The sequence below is a fragment of the Rattus rattus genome, chromosome 12 (genome assembly GCF_011064425.1).
Source record: "Rattus rattus isolate New Zealand chromosome 12, Rrattus_CSIRO_v1, whole genome shotgun sequence".
In the NCBI taxonomy this organism is placed as follows: Eukaryota; Metazoa; Chordata; class Mammalia; order Rodentia; family Muridae; genus Rattus; species Rattus rattus.
Window position 1 is genome coordinate 60,371,966 of NC_046165.1, and position 11,951 is coordinate 60,383,916.

The following is an 11,951-nucleotide window of genomic DNA, read 5'->3' on the forward strand; positions in this document are numbered from 1 at the left end:
GAGGGAGGGGGAGAGAGAGAGAGAGAGAGAGAGAGAGAGAGAGAGAGAGAGATCAGTGATAAAGAAATGACAAAATTATTTCTACCTAGGAAAATTCTTTAGAAATTAAAATACAAATTTGAAGCTTTCTTAGATAAAGGAATATATATTTAAGCATTTGTGGAAGCAGTATGTAAATATTATACAAAAATCTCTATGAAACATCCAGAAAACGATGGAGAGCGTGGCATCCAATCACTTCACGAAGCTGTTTCTGGTCCTTGGTCAACGGGAGATCACTTTTCCTTCCGGCTCCCCACTTTGCCCTTAACAAATAGTATAAATTGTGTGTCTGTTGTGTGTGCTTGGGGGGGGGTGTAGAACCTAGGACATAGGGGCTAAGAACAAACCTTATCCAACGACCCTGAATTTATCTGCTTTTTCCAAGTATGCACATCTGCAGAGTCACCACATATATTCCAAACCAGCAAAAAAGTGCCTCAAAGTCAAAAAGGTGAGTGTACCCAGAGAGACCAAGGGGAAAGTAACAGGGGATCAATAGGGGTGGGGGTGGGGAGCTACAAAGAAGTCAACACACAGAAAAGCCCCAAGGTGTCTTTTCAGATCCTTCTAACCTCCTGGGCCCTGTGGACCGAGGAACTGGCTGACCTCTGATAAATGAGGCAGGCTCACAGCTAACACTTTACACTGAGGGCGGGGGCCTTGAATTTTAGATCCCAGGGACAGCACTGTCCTTTTCATCCTCGTGGCTGTCAAAGTTGAACCCAGAGCCACACAAAAGCTAGGCAACACTCTGCCACTGGGCTCTATTCTAAGAGCCTGAAACGCTCTCCCACTGATTTGTCCAAGCTTGGTTTTGAACTTGCTCCATAGTCTGGGGTGGGTCTAGAACTTTCTATCCTCCTGCCTAAAACTCCTGAGCTGCTGGGATGCTAGGCCTGCATCTCCAGGGCAGGCAGCAATTCTTTGGTTTTGTTCCTGTTCTTGTACATCCCCGTGGCCTGAGCCTCTCTCAGGCATATGAGCAATACATTTATCCAGGCCTCTCAGCTCTGTTACCACCCTATGGTTTGATGTCTAGAAATCTAAGTCCTCCTGGCCAAAGCCATCTACCCTACCCCCAACCTGGGTACAAGCTGACCGTCCATCTTCCCCTTTTTCCTGCTTTGGAGGCCTCGGGCTGGAGGGGGCTTCTTGCTCAGAAGAGGAACTCTCTGGATACATCATGGGGACTTTCCTCTCTGCAGGCAAGACCCCGCTGTTCTTGGCTTTGTTGTACTTGAGGTCTCCACTTGGAAAGTCTCCGTCTGAGCCCTTCTGAGACACCTGTGAGCAGTTGTCCAGAGACATTGCCCTGGAGGAGCGTGCTGCATGGTGGCTGTGGGGGCCTGGCCTTTGATGGTGGTCCTGGAGCCTCCCCTCTCGGTCTAGGCTGTTGTTTTCAGAACCCACCCTTCCCTGGCTCTCTTCTGAGCTTACCCAAGAGCTTTCTTCCTTTTCATCTGGATTTCTGCCTTCTACCTCTGGCTGCCCTTCTCTGGAAGCTTCCTGACTCTCCACCGAGTGGCCTCCCTGTCTTGCTGGAGCCTCAGAAGTGTCTCCATCTCTAAGGCTCTGGTGCAGGGTTTCCTCCTTTCCGATCTCAGTCCCCTCTAACTGCTGGCCATCTTGGGCAGTGCCGATGCAGATTTTCCCATCTTCCTCGGTGGCTGCATCCTCTTTTGGTGCATGGCAACCATCTCCTTCTGCTTTTGAAAACTCAGTATCCCCCTCTGCTCTCATCCTCTGCTTCCCTTCCCCCTCCTCTCCCTCAGCTACCCCAAGCCCTTGTGCCAACCTCAGTTCTTGCTTCACATCAGCTCCCTGGACAGTTCTGGGGTCCTCTTGAGACAACATCATCCCTGTCTTCTGAGGGGACACCTCCATGGCCTCTCTATTGCTACTTCCGTCCTTTTTGCTCTGTAGAATTTGCTGTAGGTCAAAGGCCTTTCTGACGGGAGCACCAGAGACTGTTGTGCTATCCTTTGGGAATCTAGGGGTCCTCTTCTTCTTCAGGCAGATTTCACAGGGACAGAACTCATCCTCCACAGGCCCTGCACCTGACCTGGTCCCTAAGACTGTGCTCAGAGTGGCCCCATCCTCCAGAGTGAAGGAGAGGGGGCCCTGGCCAGGGAAGGCCGACAAGTTACGCAGGCCCTGGAGGCGACGCCGACGTTGCTCTGTCTGTAGAGAAGACTGGCCTCTGAGGGCTTCCCGGGGGGCCTCTGGAAACACCCTCCCGGCCCGGCTCTGGATCTTCCTGACTTCCCTGACAGTGCTTGCCTGCAGCCGCTGGCCCACATCCTGCTCCAGCTCCGTTACCATCTGGTCCAGCAGGTTGTTGTCATGGAGATTCCATCGGGCTCGGAGTTCAGCTGTGGCATCAGTTAGGTGAGCCATAAAGGCTTTCTCTATCTTCTTCAGCAGCTTGGACACCCAGATTGGGTCAGGGTCCAGAGTTCCCCTGTGGGCTATGGATGTGTTCGTCTCCCTGGTTTCTGAGCTGGCCTTGATGCAGGCTTGCTTGCCGCCCCTTACGTCCAATCCCGGCTCCGGCATGTGAGCACTTTGACGCTCACTAACCCTTGAGTTGCTCTCCTCAAAATGGCAAGGGGACTCTGTGGGTTCCTCTCTCCCATCTAGGGGCCACAGTCCCCCATCAGTTCCTACTTCATCTGTTGGCACTCTGGTGTCTTCTGGAGAACCTGCTCCATCTGGAGAGTTAGCTGCAAGCACTCCCTGGCTGCAGACCCTAGTCCCTTCTTCTGGAAGCCCTTCTCCGAGGACACTGTTTTCCTGTAGGCTTCCTCTTGCTCTCCCTTCTGTTTCTTCTAACTGTGCATCCCCTTCTGGCACCATGTTTTCGACTGACTGTTCTGGGGCACTGCCCCACGTCTGCTTCCTGCCTCCTTTGCCTGCCTCTTCCCCGCTGGTGGTACAAGCCCTCATCTGGGAGCCGGATGAGACTGTGGAAGGACTCACTATCTCTCGGTACCCCTGGTTCCTGGAATCAGGCCTTTGAGAGGGGATTTTCAAAGGCAAATCTATCTTCTCGGAAGCCAGGGTATTATCCATGACACAGGGCACGCTGCCCTCACCTGAGCCTCCAGAGCCACTGCTCACGTCCACGCCAGAGGAGGAGGTGGGCGTGAAGTCCTCAGTCCCCAGCAGAGCCTGGTGTGAGGTGAGCCTCCTGAGGCTGAAATCCAGCTGGCCCTGCCCAAGCTCACTCCCAGGCCACAGGGTCTGGGAGATGTTGAGCATCTCCTGGTACTTAGGGGACTCTTCAAGCCTCCGTTTGCCATCCAGAGGCCCCAGATCCTCATCAAAAAAATGGAGCTTGGCAAGGCAGGCAATGAGGGCCCCAGCCGAGCAGCTGAGTCTCTGGGCTACTGTGCTAGAGACTTCTGGTAGACTGCTGGGCCGGCCTGGCTTGGAGCCCAGCAGGGCCTTCATGATCTGTGTAGAGGCTGAGACCCTGGTGGGGAGTGCACACAGGCTCACACCACGCCCCACTGTGGTCCCTTCTCCTGTTCCAGCTTCTGCAGGAGCCTTGAGCCTTTCAACTGATGTTGCATCTGAATGCATATCACCTCCCAGTTTGCAGCACACAGAACCAGGTCCTGCAGGGACTCCTGCTGGCTCTGGGTGCTCATCAGTAACCCCTTCTAGCATCTGCTGTCTGGCCTGAGTCAGTTCCCCAAAGACCTTCAAAGAACAGCCATCACCCAGGTCCTCCTTGGGACCTTCTGGGCCCTCACTGGGCACCTCTATGGTCTCATCCGCCACCTCATATGTCATGAGTGCTGGCTTTTCTGGGATGTTGCCTAGCCACTCACGAACCACAGCATCTGGAGAGGAGTAAGGCAGAGCACTGGGCGTCACACCACCATCCCCTTCCTGTTCCTCAAGGCTTCCCCTGATGCCAAGGGGCATCCCCTGAAGAGTCCTCCTGGGCCCAGTGTAGCCATCGGCTCGACCGTGGTCACTGTGGGTGCTATTACTGCTTGCAGGCTCCCTCCTAGAACATATTTGATCCTGGGGTGGAGTTGGGCAGAAACAATTGTCCCCCAAGCAGGCCTCAGAGATGGAGGCCTGTGTCTGACTGTTGGGGACTGGGAGGGTAGAAGTCGGTGCAACCTGTAAGCAGCCGAAATCTTGGTAGGTTCTTGGATCTTCTGCCTCAGGCCATCTGTCCAGTACCACAGAGGATGAGAAAGGCTCAGGGGTGCTCCCTGCCTTGTCCCACAGGTAACCAACCTCTCCTCTGTGGACAAGTGTAGGAGTTGATGAGCGAGCCTGGCACTTGCTGTCCTCTGCTGGCTCTGCAGAGCGAGTGCTGGGATGATAAAAGCTGGACATACAGTCTGAGTCACTCACGGCGATGCTGGTGGCTTTGCTGGTGGCTTTGCTGGTGGCTTTGCTGGTGGCTTGTGGTTCCTGAAAATCAAGAGAGCTGGAGAATGGGGGTCTCAGACACTCGGAGGCCTGATTCCCAGCCCTGAGTGAGTTTGAAGGAAATTGTGGTGCCGGGCTTCCTGGGCAGGCTCGTTCTCTTTCCAGAGGCATTGTCATTTGCAAGGCTGTGTCCCCTGAGGACTGAGTGTCCCTGCAACAGTGACACTGCCTGGCATGGCCTTTCTGGGCCACTTGGTAAGGGATAGAGACACTAGGCAAGCACACAATACCAGCTGGCCTCTTCTGCTTTCTCTGCCTCCGCTGGGCTGGGGCACGGGCAGGAGCTGGGAGAGCATCTCTCTGTGTGTCCTGAGAGCCAGAATGGCGTGGAACCAGGGGCAGTCTCAGTACAGGATCACCCCCGACCTCCTGGCAGCTGGCGCTCTGTCTGTCCTTCTTTGTCTGAAGACCCGTGTGGTTCAAAGATAAGTGCCTCTGGGTGGGAATACAGGGGTTATCACCTCCAGTGGCTTGCCCCTGGGAAGCCATGACCCTTGCCTGGCTTGAGCCTCTGTGGAGCTGACCACCACCCTCACAAGACTCCTCACGAGACTCGGCACTGGCTGATGTATCAGAAAGGGCCTTGTCTATACTTTGGGTCTGAAGTCTCAAGCCACAGGGTCCGGTGTCCTCTAGGCAGGGGTCCTCACCAGATTCCAGCTCAGTCTCACTTCGGGAAGAAGCTGAGGAGACTGGATGCAAGGTGTCACTGCCTGTTTCAACTTCAGGAGTCCAAGGACAACAGGAGCCTGGCTGGACACTTCCAGGGTGCCTGGGAGTTGAGACTGGGCTGGCATTAGCCTTGTCATGTCCTTTCCTATCATTGGTTCCCTGTCTCCAGCATCTAGAGAGCTTAGCCAGACCCCATCTCCTACGAGGAGTTGGCCCCGTGCCCTCAGGGGCCGTCAGGGGATTCCTCCATATGTCATAGCTGGGCCGTGACTGCTGGCCCACATCAAAGGCTCCCTGGCATCCTCCATCATGGGGACCCAGTCCCTGTGCCCCAGGCTCTAAGACGCCCCAAGGGTAGCCCTCCTGTCTGCAACAGAGCCTGTCAGCCTCTCTCGGGTCCCGATCCTCTCCAGTGGCTGCTGTGAAGACACTGGCATGCCCCACCCTCTGGGACCACCTCAGGGTGTCCTCGCCCAGTAACTGGAAGCGGACTTTCATCTCCACAGACAGACTGCCGTCTTCATTCATGCAGACCTTCTTCTCCACATCATCAGCAGCCACCAAGGAACCAGGTGGGGCAGGTGTGTCCTGAGGGCACCTGTCCAAAGCAGGACCTGCCCAGGCTTGATGACCGGATGCTGGATGGTCACTGAGACCAGACCTCTCTGACATCAAGGAAAACTGCCGCAGCTTGCCGCCAGACCTGCCCCTTGAGTGTATGACACTCTGCTTGGCGTTTGGTCCCCAGCAGCCTGTCACACGGTGGAGCAAGAGAAAGAGAGAACAAGGCAGTGAGCTACTGGAGAGAACAGCAGCAGAAAGACAAGGGAGGAGCCATTCCTAGAAGGACCCTTGAGTAACACAGAAAGAAAGAACTGAGGCTGAATCCCACCCAAAGCCACCAATTCCCCGATACTTCTGGGTCTGAAACTGACTAGCATCGCTTCATTGTGCGGCCACGCACACAGCACTCACTGTGCACCGAGTTGCTACAAGAAGCTTCTTGCATAGAACATTTGCTGCGTAGTCACGCTGGCTGAATAGGCACCAGCACAACCAGGGTGTGGAGAGAGTGTGGCATGGCAGGTGGAGCCACACAGTGGGAATTCATTAATCTGGGACAGGAGGCAAACTCAGCCTGCTGCCTGTGATCTGACCATAAGCTGTAAACTGATATGGGGACCCCTGGTGACCCGTCTCCCTCACAATGGCCAGGCTCTTGGGCTGAAGAAAGATTTCTAGAAGAGATCTAAACATACAGCATCAGTTCCTAAGAGTCTAGCCTGCACCCCAGGTAGAAAACTAGCGTGGGTGCCTCATGGGATAGAAAGTAGCCTTAGAGAAGAATTGAGTTCCGACTGTTCCTCATCTCGTCTCCTGAGCTATGTGTGGCGGGATGCACAGCAGGACAGACCTCATGAACACATCTGGACAGGAGAAAGCATCAAGCAAGTCTGACAGCTCTTCCGGCATGGGCCTGACCATTGTCTTTGTATCACAGTTGCAGGTACTGTTGTTGGCCACTTTCTTAGTGGAGTCGCATGAAGAAGAGGCATTTGTTTAATCTCCAAACTCTTCAGTAGCTTAGCTGTAATTTTATTCTGCATTTGTGCACTGTGTCATTAAAATACCATATATTTTAATAGTGAAGGAAGCCCGGATGCTGGCCCAGTGTGGGCTTTTTGATGGATCTATCTATGTGTCTGGATAGATGGTCCATGGTTGTGGCATGTTTTAATCATTGTAACCTGCTGTAGAACACCACTGATGCCCAAGGCGGCCATGTCTCTGAAGGATTTAAATGTTCCACTCAACAGAGCTCAGAATCTCTATGATGACATGTCCACTGGGGATCGTAATGGTTCCTGTAGACCCACAAAATCTTAAACTCAAATTTCTCTGTGTTAAAATCTATGCTGTGCTCAGGTGCCCCCAGCAATGCTTTGCTCAGTTAAAGCAGATAGAAAGAGAAAGAAGCAAGAGAGACGCAGCATAGCTGGAATAGCAAGGAACTGGGCCAAAGCACCTTTCCCGTGGGGCTGGAACTGATAAGTACCAATCTTGTGGAGCCACTGTCCCATATGAAAGAAACTGGGAAGCCCCAAAACCCACTCACCACGTTCACTCCTTGCGGTCACACCAGATACCATTCTGGTCCTGTTCCCTCTGTCATTTTCCGTCTCCAGACGTCTGAAGGCCTCGTTCCCAGCACATACCAGCAGGGAGGGGCCGTTCAGGAGTGTCTGCAGAGAGTCCACCTGGAGGAAGTTAGCACAGAGTTGGGAGCCTGGCCTCAGAGCCCCGCTGCTCCAGAAGGCCCAGGAAGGAAGCTCCATCTCCTCGACCCTTCTTGACTCTTGCAGGTACCGCTCTGGATTCCCACATCCCGTGCCTTTATGATTAGCCAGGGGCTGAGAACCCATGGCCTTCAAGATTTCTTTCTCTGTTCCCACCAGCTGAGAGTCTATGGCTATAGGTTACTCTAGATAGAAAAGATGTTGGGACCGTTAAGCTGCTTCCCTGAGCACATCCACCTTTTAGAACATGTTTTGTGAAGAGCTTGCAGCAGAGCATTCAAAGTCTCCGTTTGGAGATCTGATTCTTAGCCTTTTCGTTTGCCCAGGTGGAGTCCTCTCCAGATTTTGACAGCTTTCCAGCATAATTCAAACCAGTTGCCTCCACCTGAGTAAAATGAATGAGGGCAGAGCACAGCTCTCCCAGGGAGCCCCTTTAGCCTCAATTTCTACTCTTTCCTTAGACCCGCCAGCAGGACATGTTTCTGCCTACTCCTACTGCCTACTCCTGGCTCAGGGCCATCCTCCAGTAGATAGGACTTTATTTCTTAGAATATTTCCCTGACCCCAGAGGTCCTGTCCACCTAAAGGCTCATGTTAGAGTTGGCATGAGTGGCAGTGTACAATATCAGGGGCCCTATAGAGCATGTTCTTCTGAATAATTTCAAATTAGAAGGGTGTGTTCAGGAACAAAGAGATACCCCACCACTGCCAAACACCATGAAACTATTAGAATGACCAGACCACAGAGCAATGACGGCATCAAATGCAAGAAGGCAGGACATCAGGACCTGTCACTCGTGGTCTGTTGGGAAGAAAAGTGGCTTCGCCAATCAGGAAGCCAGTTTCTTGCAGAACCAAGCATGTGAGGCAGCACTCGTGCTCCTTAGGATTTATCCAGAGGACACAGACCCTCCCCCAACCACACACAGCTGTGTTATACAACATGTCAGCCAGCCCAGCTCATTTAAAGGCCCTTTTGTTCTTTTCACCCTGAGGTAGATTTCTTCTATGAGTAGATCTCTATTCCATCTCCCAACCAGTGGTGAGGAGGCAGTGAAGCACCAGAGACTCTTGCCTTACAGACCTGCTCAGGGACCACGAAGGGCGTGGAGGGATGTTCAGCAGATTTTGGATTTGAAATGGAATAGAACTTGTTTTGGTTAAAGATGGTCCTCGTTACAGAAAGAACAATGGCTATGCAGTGGGCCACTCTCATAGGCATTCCACCTGAGAGTGGGGGACTCGGAAGGACCAGGGTTGGAAGGCTTCTGGCAAGGAACTCTAGATAAGCAGCTCTCACAGTCTTCCTGACAACTGGCTAGTGGGTGAAGACATACTCGTCATTGGTAAGTGGATTATCACATGGTCAGATTGTCCCCATCAGTGAATGTCAGGTTCTCTCTCACCAGCTACCCCAAGCCCACTCAGTCAGCTCATAAGCAGGAGCAGCAAAGGCAGTAGCATGAACTAGCAATACCAATACCACTCCTTCAGGCCCAGCTGGCCTGTGTCTTCTCAGAGGATGCTCCTGGGCAGACTAACACTGGACTAATGCTTGCAATTTGCATACCAGCAGGGATTCAACGGAACAGCTGGTGAGAAGCTAATCAAACTGAACCTCTCTGTTACTGCTGCTGTTCTGTAATGAGGGTATCTCTGTTGAAGCAGTTTGAATTCACTGGAATGGAATAGACTTTGTTTTGGTTAATGATGGTCCTTGTCCATCCTCTTTTCAGGATGACCATTGTAGACTTACAGAATACCTATTTATCACTGAGATAAGCCAGGAAGGTGGCTGACTTCAGAGCAGAAGATACGAGATATTGGGCTATCACCGAGAATCTACTGTGTATCTGGGTACGGTGGTGTACACTTTCAATCTAAGCGCTCAAGAGGCAGAGAAAGGTTCCTATCTATGAGTTCCACATCCTGGAACACACAAGTTCCAGGCCAGCCAGGATACATAGTGAGACCCTATTCCAAAACAAACAATAAGAAATCACTTTCTAGCCATACACTTTATCACCCACATAGTGTGGAATAGTGGGATGGATATTCTCTGGAAGATTCCATGTGGGAACCAGCTGGGAGGCACCCCTTTATGAGGATGTTACCCTATAGGATGTGATATGCATTTCCAAGGCAAGCGATGTGAGCTGCTGCCTTTGTGTGAACAGACAACTGGGGACGAGAGTCATTCATTCTCAGCAGAAGACAGACAGCGCGGAGATGGTGTGGTGAAAGTAAATATGACCTTTTTGCTTTTGTTTTGTTTCTTGAGACTAACCTAGAATTCTCAAGGTGTAGCCCAGGCTGGTCTTAAATGCATAATTCTCTTGCCTCCAGCTGCCGTGTGCTGGGATTACAGACACACAACACCACACCAGGTTAGCAAATACAGTTCTGACTATAGGAGGGCCCAGGGCTAAGCAGACACTGGCCCAGATTGTGGGGGATGAAATTAGATACGCCCAGCTCAGTTTCCCCCAAATGCCCACCTTTGACAAGAGACTCATGACCTATGGGACCTAGACAGGTAACAGTTGTACCCAGTAGCCTTTGCAGGTAGGGTTGGGTGAGGGCTGCATTCTTCCTCAGTTGGGTGCTCTTGATCAAGACAGAGAAGGAACATGTTTGGTAGACACCACCTCATCCTGTTTCTGGCTGGTGTTGCTCATGGTGTCACCATAAGCGTGAGAATCGGGTGAGGCAGCTGCGGTACCTATGACAGACTTAGTCCTTCCAGTGGCCCTGAGATATAGCTGTGCTTGTTGAGCACTGCTTCTCAAGCTTGGCTGTCAGCCCCATCAATGTGTTCTTGAACCCAATATTCACAGTGCTACCTGCAGGACGTGGTGAGCCATCTCTGTAGACTCAGCCCCGATCTCATTCTTTCTAGACCTGGCCACTAATGCCTTGCATTAAATCTCTTGGTGCTCAAGGTACCTTGGGTGATCCATTTTCTGCACTAAACTCAGATGGAAATGGCCTGTTGAAAGGACTGTACAACAAATGAGGAACATGTGCAAAACTCAGGGCCTGCTGTGTGCTAAGTACTTAGTAAATAGGGTTATGAGTAGGTGGCCGTGTGTGTGTGTGTGTGTGTGTGTGTGTGTGTGTGTGTGTGTGTGTGTGTGTGTGTATGAAGGCGTGACGCTCGTGCATGTGCAAGCTTGCATGTGTATACTTGTGTATGTGCATATGTGCTTATGTGTACCTGACTCAGGCTCTCATGCTGGCACAGCAAGCACTTGATCAACTGAGCCATTTCCCCAGGTCTGATGGTTGATGTTTGCTTAGCAGATTTGACCTCATGTCTCCACACTGTTCCTTCACCTTTAGTTAGCAGTGGACAATCAAGGCTGCCTTACTCGTCTGTCTATGTATTTTGACCCAGGGTCCAAAGGAAACACTTGCCCCACAGCCTACCTTCTTCCCATGGATCGTGTACACCTGCTTGACGGGAAAGCGCAGAAGCTCAGAGGCTTTGCGGAGGAAGGCTGCCAGGTTCCTGGTATTCTTGTGACTGAGAACCACTGTCTGCTGGCATCCAGGATCTCCGTTCTTTACCAGGGTCAGCCTTCTTGGGGCCATAGGATTTTTCCAGGAATAGGATGTTTCTGGAGCTTTGTGCCCACCTTGGGAAACCTGTGACCGCCCAGCAGGGGGGCTTTTTCTTTGAAGCCGGCCTGACTCTCTGGGAGTTTTAGGGGGCTTTCTATCAGAGCAGAGGTAGCAAGCCCCATCTTGCAACTGCTCCAGGGCACTGAGGCCATGCAAGCCCCGGGGTGTGGTGACAGAACGCACCCCAAAGGAAAGAGGCATGCGCTGAGACAGCTCATCCATTAGGGCGCTGAAGGTCTTGAAAGTGCGCTGGTGAACAGCCAGGCGAACCCCAGCAAACTGGGGGTCTCCTCGCTTGAGGAAGGTTATCTTCTTGGCTGGTGTCACCTCAGTAACAGAGGGAGTGTGAGCCACAGAGGGCAGGAGACACTGCCGGTGGCTTGGTGCAGGGTGGCTTGGTGCAGGGTGGCTTGGTGCAGCGTGGCTTGGGGCAGGAGCATCCCTCGTGTCTCCTGGGGTGCTGTTCATGATGTGGAGGCCCAGACAGCTATAACAGACAAAGGAAGAGAGGCTCAGATAGTAACTCACAGATTAGGACTACCTAGTGCCCTCCCTTCTTTATGGAGGTGCTTCCTGACACCCCAAATTAGCTCCATTCTGCTATATAAAGACAGTTTGATCCATCTGGGTTAAAAGGTAAAGATTTAGGACTGGGGAGATGTGAGTACCCACCCCACCTCCATCACTTTCTATCTACGTGACCCAGGAAGATGATGACTTAGAATGTCCGTAGAATTCGGCTTAGTCAGTCTGGATAGTGGTTATAGTAAGCAAATGAATTTATACATCTGAATTGCTTGACAGAGGGCAAGGGTCGAAAGTCTTTATTCTCTTCTCTAGCTGTTTTTCTTGCCTTCTTCT

General features: G+C 52.0%; 1 protein-coding gene across 1 annotated transcript; it reads right to left on the bottom strand.

The window, feature by feature from the left end:
* Positions 1-1,077: 1,077 nt before the first annotated feature.
* Positions 1,078-11,558, bottom strand: Rp1l1 (RP1 like 1). The gene is made up of 3 exons (XM_032918084.1): positions 10,896-11,558; positions 7,286-7,427; positions 1,078-5,921 (listed from the first exon to the last, which is right to left on the bottom strand). Exons 1-3 carry the CDS (start codon positions 11,556-11,558, stop codon positions 1,078-1,080), a joined length of 5,649 nt encoding a protein of 1,882 aa, XP_032773975.1.
* Positions 11,559-11,951: the final 393 nt, after the last annotated feature.